At 39.5% G+C, this 10,591-nt stretch overlaps 1 protein-coding gene across 1 annotated transcript; it reads left to right on the top strand.

The window, feature by feature from the left end:
- Window positions 1-1,749: 1,749 nt before the first annotated feature.
- LOC147631717 (uncharacterized) lies at window positions 1,750-2,915 on the top strand. The gene is made up of 2 exons (XM_086808228.1): window positions 1,750-2,473; window positions 2,563-2,915. Exons 1-2 carry the CDS (start codon window positions 1,794-1,796, stop codon window positions 2,738-2,740), a joined length of 858 nt encoding a protein of 285 aa, XP_086664354.1. The 5' UTR covers window positions 1,750-1,793; the 3' UTR covers window positions 2,741-2,915.
- Window positions 2,916-10,591: the final 7,676 nt, after the last annotated feature.

The raw sequence follows: 10,591 nt of genomic DNA, 5'->3' as shown, positions 1-10,591 counted from the left end.
ACTTTTCCTTTTTGGAAAGAGACATTGATATTTTAAATAAACGTAAAATGCGCCTCAAAAAAAGTAAAGAGATGAAAAGGGAAAAACATTTATGTTTATATAACATGATGTGATGAAAATAACATGATGTGATGAAAATAACATGATGTTTAGTTTATATAACAATTGTGTTTATATAACATGATGTGATGAAAATGGAAAAATAATTGTATTCATACATTTTCCCTTTTAAGAATGGGTCGAACCCATCTCCTATGTGCATGTGCATGTGTCGGAAACCCTAACCCACACCCACCCACCCCTATCTCCTCTTATACTTAACCCCTTCTCCCCGCCCCTCGCATGCCTCCTCTTAAAGTTCACCCCAAAAGGTGAACCTCACCCACTTGTTGCACGAAAATAGGCTTTCATCAAAATCAAGATGAGTATTTTTGAGGTATTTCTATGGGAGACCACTTTTTATAGAAGCACGCATGTTGACTTTCATCCAAATCAAGATAAATAAATTCGAGGTATTTCTATGAGAGACCACTTTTTATAAAATCTTGAGGTGTTCAAGCACATGAGATGAGGCCAAATCTTAAATGAGGCCAAATCTTAAACTATTCTAAGAGTGACGTGACTTGTATATGATTTTTATATTCTGCACCCACTTTTTTTTTTTAAGCAGGGATTTTGTATTAGAAAAAGAAAAGGGACTGACGATTACATAGCAGATACGGGCTGTGCCCTTTCAAAAAGAACAATACTGATCTAGGGGTTACATGATTACAAGGGCATGCACACATGGGTATACAGAACAGTTGCAAGCTCTCGGGGGCCTGTTGGGGTGTACAGCATTCTCATCGTCATCCACCTTATTGTAAATATCGGTGATTTCCAGCAGGTGCTCAGTGAGTATTCTGTCCTTCTCGCGGATATCATGGATGTCATGTTCCAACTCTTCGTCCCACCTGACATAGAGGATGTTGTCCATCTTGTGCAGCATGTCCATGTTGTTGCAAGCGTGTTTGCTTTTCTTGAGGAAGTCTCTTCTTTTGTGGAGCTCCTTCTTCCTTGCAGAGTTTGCATTCTTCATCTGTAGAAACAGTTCATGTTGCAGCATTGTTAGTACTGGAGGGGATGATTGAAATAACACGGCATTCCTGGCACACCAAATAAACCATAAAAACTCTGCTCTAATACAGTTCCAGAGGGGGGTTGAGCATCCAATGGAATCCCCTAAAAGGAGTTGTTTCCACGAGAGGGGTCTCGGGTGGATGCATTCAATGAGTTTGTTGAGGATTGATAGGATAGGGTTATTAAATCTGCATTGGAGAAATAGGTGTAGTAGGGACTCCCCCTCCCTTTTGCACCGTGGGCAAAGGCCAGATCCTTTCCCTATTTTGCAAGCTCTCCTGTGTCCATAGCCCCCTGTGCAAGATTAATCACAAGAGGCATGCCTTTTTGGGTTGGATTAGAGGGGACCACAGACATTTGAACTTGAAGGTCCATTGGCGTCTGTCGAGGAACACCTCCCACTTGGCATTAAGCTTGACATGCAGCGGGGGGCTAACAATGTCCACCCACTTTTCCTTTTTGGAAAGAGACATTGATATTTTAAATAAACGTAAAATGCCCCTCAAGAAAAGTAAAGAGATTCGAAAGGACTTTTCTTTTCTGAAAGAGACATTGACATATTAAACGAATAGTAGTAACATTAAACCGTTGGGGCTCTCCAGGCTGCTCGTTTATAAAACGGTGCCCTTGTATTTGTGTAATTAAGTCAGTATTATCTGTGTAAGGCAGTGAATATGGGCCATGTGCATTCGCATGGAGTTCTGTCCGATGAGGACACGGCCAACCTGGAGGTTGCTCGTCAGCTGTGGGAGAAGCTCAAGGGCATCTCAGGGCTGAGCATACAGGATGCCATGATCCACTTCTTGTGCATTCTGCACATGGGCGAGCTGCTAGCGCTGTCTAACAGACAGCCTGGGAGGAGAGAGAAGGGTGTGTTTGACGTGCTATGCTGCGGAGTCACAGACTCTGCCACCGTCATGGGCGTCAGCTCGAAGCTGCGCGGCCACCTTGCCTCCGAGGCTGTGAATCGCCAGTTGTGCCAAGACGTGTCGGCCTTCGACGGAGCTATGTCGCGCCTCTCGTCTGACATGGATGGGGACTCCAACCCCCCGTTAGGACGGCCATTCCAAAGCTGCGCTGAGCATGTCGTCTACGAGAAGCTGGGCCGGGGGCACCAGACAGCCAACTACACGTACGCTGTGCAAATGGTGAACCTCAAGTCTAGGGACGACTTCTCCATCAAGGTTGTGTCGCGCTGTGACAATTGCAAGCAGGCTGGTGGATCCAGCAGTCCTGCAACACAAGGCCACCCCTTCGGTTCCACTCCCCGCCTCGGTGCCGTTGTCACTGACTCCCTAGACATCGTCAACTCACCTGTTCCCATCCTCACAGCTCCCGTCATGCAGATTGTCAGGTATGCTACTTTTAGCCATTCGATCCCTGCCACTTCTTCTTCTTCTTCTTCTTTCATGAGCTAATTAATCTCTGTGCACGACATTCCAGAGACACCCTTCGTGGGTCAGAGTTCAACGATGCAAGCCGCGCAGTTGTCACCCAACGCTTCCCCTCACTGCGCGTGTTTCAATCTCCATCTTGGAATGCAGAGAATCGGGTCCTTGCAATTTTGGGTCCCCAACAGGAACTTGACGAAATGTACCATCATGTTCATGACGAGCTGTGAAAGATTATCTACGTGCTACGTGTGAATCCTCTCTAGTGTGTGTTACCCTATCTGTGTGTGAAGCACCTCTAAGTGCTTTAAAATAAAGCATGCCACGTGCACTGCCATGTTACAAATGCCCCTAAAAGGGTCTTTGTACTTCAATCAAATCAATGAACAACCACACTTACCCAAACCTTGTCTTTTTAGGGTATTTCTCTTGTACTGTATTTCTATATCTACCTCTCTCATCCATGATCCATCTACACAAACACAACACCAAGTTTCTCATCGTGCGCACACCCTCCATAGCTCTATTCTTCAAAAGAAGCTGTAGACAACTACTTATGGAATAATTTCTACTATACTAATAGATATGTTTATGCACTTATGTTACTCCATCTATTACATATCATATTTTTGGCTTGCCACATGGCAGGTAGGAGTGCCTGCCACATGGCGAGTAAAGAAATGCTTTATGCCCCTTCTTCAATGCCCTCTGCAGCCTCTGCCCACATCAATTAGATGAGAAAACGAGGAGAAGATTTGTGGAAGATCACAACCATCATAATCCAAAGTGCCAATTCGTGGAAGAGTAACGGCATCGCCATCTATTAGTGTTATTGTGAGATCACCATGAGTGTGAGATCCCCATGAGACCTCCATAAAAACTTCTAGAAGAGAATAGGGCAACTCTCCATCCAACCGCCAGATATAGGAATCCTAGCCGGCTAAAATAGCCCTGGCCATCCACACATGTCCAGACTCTCCTAAACCGTCGGCTACCGGTGTCCTGACATTACTCCCCCCTTTTCGAAGAGTTTTCGTCCTCGAAAACAAACTTTAAGGTAGGAAATCAGGTCATGAGAGTACTAACATCCTGCCAAGTTGAACCTTGTTCCGGTCTATCCTTCCACTTAACTAGATACTACTGTCTAATTTTGTGATGAGTTCACTTCTCTTGAAAATCCAAGATGCGCTCTGGCTCGTGTGGTACTACCGGAGTCTCAATTAAATCTACAAGAACACTTTTATCCACCCACCACATTGGCGTCTTCACCTAGTTGTTTCCGTGTAGACGACTAACATGAAAAACTGGGTGAACCTTGGAATGTTGGCAGAGCTAACTTGTAGGCAACTTCACCTACACACTTAAGTATTGTGAAAGGCCCACAATACCTAGGCAACAACTTTGGCACCTTTCCCATCTTCAAAGTTTCTACACTCGGGGGGGAACTTTGAGAAATACTTGGTCACATTTTTCAAATGCAGTGACCACTCTGTGGTCTTCATCTGCATAATGCTTGTAGCGATCTAATTGGGCTTGTTTAACATTTTCCTTAGCAATTTTCTGCATATCATGATGATGATCTTGTAGAAAATCTTTAACCTTTGGAATTCTTTCAGTAGCTAACTCCACAGCTACTGGAGATCAAGGTTGAAACCCATAAATAAGCATGAAAGGACTAAAGCCTATAGAGACATGCTTCACACTATTGTAGACAAATTCTAAAATTGGTAAGTAATCTTCCCAATTCATTTGCCATTTACTCACATATGCCCTTAGCATATCCTCGAGTACTTGCTTGACCCTTTCTGTATGACCATCACTCTGAGGGTGGTCACAACAGTGCTCATACTGAGAATTGTGTCCAACCTTTTAAACACTGCTCGCCAAAAGTGACTATTAAAATTTTGATCTCTTTCACTGACTATATTGGCTTTGGCAGCCCATAAAGTCGATAGATATTCTTAATGAAAAGCCAAGCTAACTCTGGCATTTTCACTGTGGTTTTAGTCGGAATAAACTGAGACATCTAGGTCAACCTGTCCACTACAACCCAAATGGCATCATGACCTCTGCTAGTTGTAGGTAGACCTACAATAAAATCCATAGAGATGCTTTTCCACTTACCATCAGGGATCTCTAATGGTTGTAACAGCCTGCCTATCTTAAGATACTCAGCTTTATGGACGTGGCATTTTTGACAATGCAAAACATATTCTTGGATGTCCCTGTGTAGTCCAGGCCAATAGAATTGCCTTCTCACTAAGGCATAGGTCTTCCTAATTCTAGGATGACCTGCACTTGGATGTCTGCACATCGCATCGAAACATAGTCATGTTGGTACTCAAAATTTGTGGAATAGGTCATCTGAGCATGCCGCCGCGTGGACAGAATCGCTGAAACAGGCCATTTTTGAAAATAGACCTCCGATCCTCCAACTTTCTTCCATGCATGTGAAACTTGATGCAAAACATCAAGTTTTGTGGTAGAGTTGATGTTTTGCATCAACTTTGATACAAAACATCGAGTTGTATGAAAAAGTTGATGTTTTACATCAAGTTGATGCAAAACATCAACTTTTTCACAAAACTTGATGTTTTGTATCAAAGTTGATGCAAAACATCAAGTTTTGTGGGAAGTTGATGTTTTGCATAACGTTGCTACAAAACATCAAAAAGTTGATCTTTTGCATATAAAGTTGATGTTTTACATCAACTTGATGCAAAATATCAATTTTTCATTAAAGTTGATGTTTTGTATCAAGTTGATGAAAAACATAAACTCTTAGCTGAGAAGTTCTTACTCAGCATTAAGTTGGCCGCAAATGTTGTAGCTAAAACATCCTTACCATGTGCAGTAACCAGTAGAATTTGAACCTAAGTCCCTGCCTGATATTTTACAAAAAGTATTTTGGAAAGTATAAACTTTTGTTTCTTCAAGTGAGCTTTTTCATGCTTTCTAAACTCATTTAATAACTAAAATTACCATTTAACCCCTTTTGACACATCAAGGACACATCTTCTTTAAAAATGAGAGTGTAATTATTTTTGAAAATTAGATAACTTTAAAATAGGTTATTCATAATATTTTTAATTTCATCTGTACGTAACGAACTCTTTTTAAAAAAGCATATATTATCAATTAAGAAATTGTATACACATAGAAGAGAAAAAATGTATTTGTGGATAGTGAAGGAGAGGATGCCTCGTCTACCTTCTCAGGGAATGGCACATCAACTAGTGATGGTGTAGCAATGATTATGAGGAACCATAACTATGCCATAAGCTATATGTTTAGAAAATAGCTTCTTTTTAGAGTTGTATCATTTTTTTAATGGATTGAAGATGAAAATAATAAACATTGTCTCTATTTTGGCATGTTTTTTGAAAACTTATTGTTATATTTTCAATTAAAATCTCAAAAATTAAGCAAAACAAAGTCTTTTTTTTCATGTCATTTTTTGTAAGAAATATGTAAAGTGCCCAAAATATTATTGTTTTTGGTAATGTTGTACGCATGCGTAAACCACTTTTTAGAAAGAGGTAAAAAAAACTAAACTTTTTTTATGGAATCTTTGAAAGATGCCAAATGTTTTTTATTTCAGGAAATATTGTCTATTTTGTCTGCAAATAGTGTTTATAACTAACAATATACAGACACACACACACACACACACACACACACACACATATATATATATGTATATATATATATATATACATATAAATATATATATATATATATATATTTATATATATTTATATGTATATATATATATATTTATATGTATATATATATATATATATTTATATGTATATATATACATATAAATATATATATATATTTATATATTTATATGTATATATATATACATATAAATATAAATATATATATATATATTTATATGTATATATATACATATAAATATATATATATATATATATTTATATTTATATGTATATATATACATATATATATATATTTATATGTATACACACACACACACACACACACACACACACACACACATATATGTGTGTGTGTGTGTATATATATACATACATACATATATATATATATATATATATATATATGTATGTATATATATATATGTATGTATATACATATATATATATATATATATATATGTATGTATGTATTATATAATGTGTTTGTGTATGTGTGTGTATGTTTTATTATGATAGATATGTTATTTTTTAAAATAATTATAATTATATATATATATAATGTATTGTAATATTCTCTCTCTCTCTCTCTCTCTCTCTCTCTCTCTCTCTCTCTGGCAAGTGCGAACATGATCAGTCATATGCACGAGTGTGGAAAGTTGCTGTACACGTAGGGATCCCTCCCACTCCGCAGTAGTAGATGAAAGTTCCACACCCAGCTCTTCTCTTTCTAGCGACGACGAGCTTAATCATTGGAAGCATTTTTCCATCGATAATGGGTACTTGTTACACAAAGGAAGAGTGTGTGTTCCCTCTGACTCCAACACTAGGCGCCAAATACTTTATGAGTGTTATGATAGTCCAAGTGCAGGTCATCCTGGAATTAGGAAGACCTATGCCTTAGTGAGAAGGCAATTCTATTGGCCTGGACTTCATATAGGGACGTCCAAGAATATATTTTGCATTGTCAAAAATGCCAGGTCAATAAGGCTAAGTGTCTTAAGATAGGCATGCTATTACAACCATTAGAGATCCCTGATGGTAAGTGGGAAAGCATCTCTTTGGATTTTATTGTAGGTCTACCTACAACTAGTAGAGGTCATGATGCCATTTGGGTTATAGTGGACAGGTTGACCAAGATGTCTTGGTCTATTCTAACTAAAACCACAGTGAAAATGCAAGAGTTAGCTTGGCTTTTCATTAAGAATATTTATCAACTTTATGGGCTGCTAGAGCCAATATAGTTAGTGAAAGAGACCAAAAGTTTAATAGTCACTTCTGGTGAGCAGTGTTCAAAGGGTTGGACACAATTCTCAGTATGAACACTGCTGGACCACCCTCAGAGTGATGGTCATGCAAAAAGGGTCAACCAAGTACTCAAGGATATGCTAAGGGCATATGTGAGTAAACGACAAACGAATTGGGAAAATTACTTACCAATTTTAGAATTTGTCTACAACCATGCGAAGCATTTCTCTATAGGCTTTAGTCCTTTCATGCTTATGTATGGGTTTCAACCCTCATCTCCAGTAGCTATGTGTAGAGCGGTTCTCTCTATCGTGCAATATAGTGCTCATAGAGTACTACCGATCAACAAATGTGTTAAGAAACACAATGTCAATCTAAGGACTCGACCCGATTAGTGCATGAAGGCTTATCCCTTGAGGGAGAGCTGCGACGCTCCTTGGCTTTTACAACTCTAGCTTTAGCTTCTTCTTGAGCCTAACGTTTAAGTAGGTCATGTGCTTCTTTCCGTGTGTGGGCAGCATGCATTTGTTGAAGCATGGCTTCAGTTAATGGATCATTGTATTTCTTGAGACGACTTCCATTAATGAAGCTAGGCATTTGCTCACCTTCTAGTGTCTCTAAACGTACTTCACCACTAGGAGTAAGCTCATTAATCACAAACGGTCCTAGGCCACGTTTCTTGAGCTTTCACTTATGCTTATTAAGTGTGTACAAGAGCACAAGGTCCCCTTTTTTGAATCGGCCAGTTGTTACATTTCGATCATACCATTGCTTTTGTCTCCTCTTCTCTGCATACATCCCCATTACCATTTTCCAATTCATCAATGCGTTGAGAAAGCTCATGACCAGTCCAATCCAGTTGTTACATTTCGATCATACCATTGCTTTTGTCTCCTCTTCTCTGCATACATCCCCATTACCATTTTCCAATTCATCAATGCGTTGAGAAAGCTCATGACCAGTCCAATCCAATTGTTTAGCAACTCGTAGAGTAGGTACAAGAAATTCAATGGGAAGAATTGCATCTAGCCCAAAAGCAAGCTCAAATGGGGTTGTGCCCACAGATGTTTTATAGGCTGTTCTATATGCCCAAAGAACTGAGTGCAACTTTTGCTCCCAATCAGTCCTATGTCCCTCAACAATCTTTGTGAGTGCTGTGCAGAGAATCTTGTTAGTACTCTCAGCTTGACCATTGGTCTAGGGATGATAGGGTGCAGAACGCTTGTGAATTACCATAAATTCTTGAAGTAAAAACTCTATGACCTCATTCACAAAGTGCACACCTTGATCACTAACGATTTCAATAGGTAAGCCATAGCGTGTAAACACGTACTCATACAAGAACTTGGCTGTGGTTCTGGCATCATTTTTTATTGTAGCCTTTGCCTCTACCCATTTGATCAAATAGTCAATTTGCGACTATAATATATTCGGCATGCGTGTGACGAGCTGGAGGTTTAATGGGACCGACAAAATCAATACCCCTGCAAAAGCACGTGTGCTTAACATAGGCCACAATGGCATATTGTCCTTTGTGATGGGAGGTTTGGTCCTTTGACAATCGTCACAACATTTTACATATTCTTCGGCATCCATTTGTAAGGTTGGCCACCAAAGCCCAGACCACCTAATCAACTTAGCTATGGTATTGCCCAAAAAGTGTCCACCCCCAACACCTGCATGTGCATGAGTCAAGATTTTCAAGTAGTCAGCTTCACATACACACATGCACAAGTTGCCATCCTTGCTTCTCTTGTAGAGTTGGCCCTCTATCAGCATATAGTTGGCCACTTCAACTTCAATGGCACGCTTTCGATATTTAGGAATTGTTCTATCAGTATGATCATGCTGAAGATAGTCCACAATATACTTACTCTAACTTGGTGTAGTTGAAATTTGGAATAATGTGACATTATGAATTGGTTGTTGAATTTGACATGAAGCACAGTTACGAACAAATTTTTTAGCATCGACATGCATGGTAGGCCACCATTGCCCATCCTGAGTTATACGTCACACACAAGTAGTAGCTGATGCATGGATTCCACCAATACCCTCATGTGCCCATTCCAGGATCTCCTCATATTAGTCAGGGTTAGGTATAAGCCGCAACACTCCATCATTACCCTGACGATATAATCTCCCTGAGATTAACTTGAATGGTCACCATAGGTGCACATTAGGACCCGCTAGTTGTATCTGCCCACTTGTCAAAATTTCTAAGATGGGTTTAGACCATTTAGAAGCTGTCTCTACAATGAAAAGTGTTGAATCTAACATATCATCATCCACACCCACAGGAGCTTCTCCAGAGGTGATTCGAGACAAATGATCTGCCCTAAGATGAGTTGTTTCTTTTCAGACTGCCACTTCAAAATCAAACTCAAGAAGGATGACAAACCACCTCACAATCCTTCCAGTTGCACAAGGCTTATTCACCAAATATAGCAGTGCTTGATGGTCCACAAAAAATATAAATTTGTTTGCCAAAAGGTAATGGCGAAACTTTTTCACTGCATATATCATGGACAAACCTTCTCTTTCTGTTGAATACATCCAATTACAAAGTTTGAAGCATCAATATGGACATGAAAGATTTTGTTCCAATCTGGTGCCCGTAAGATGGGTGCAGACACTAATGCTTGCTTCAACTTTTCAAAGGATTCCTCACACTCGTCAGTCCAATTAAACTTTACAAGAAGAGCATATAATGGTCTGGCTAGGACAGCGTACATGTAGATGAATCGACGATAATAGCCACAATGTCCCATGAATATTTGTACCCCTTTAGGAATGATAGGCCAAGGTAATGAGACAATGAGATCAATTTTATCCATATCTGTTGAAATACCATTACGAGAAACAATATGGCCCAAAATCTTCCCTTGTCTTACCATGAATTTTCACTTGTCAGGATTGAAGCATATACGATAAACTTGACACTTTTGAAACACAAGTCTGAGGTGTTCTATATGATCATCACGCTCTTGTGAGTGAACACATAAATCATCCATGAAGATCTCAAGAAATAGCCTAAGGTACTCCTTGAATACATGACTCATTAACCGCTGAAAGATTGCAGGTGCATTTGTTAGACCAAATGGCATAACACGATAGGCAAAGATGCCATCTTCAGTAGCAAAGGCTATC

Source organism: Cibotium barometz, chromosome 14, assembly GCF_041138505.1.
Source record: "Cibotium barometz isolate CiBa-2024 chromosome 14, ASM4113850v1, whole genome shotgun sequence".
Taxonomy (NCBI): Eukaryota; Viridiplantae; Streptophyta; class Polypodiopsida; order Cyatheales; family Cibotiaceae; genus Cibotium; species Cibotium barometz.
The sequence above is the reverse complement of the archived record's forward strand: the minus strand, read 5'-3'. Positions and strand labels throughout refer to the sequence as shown.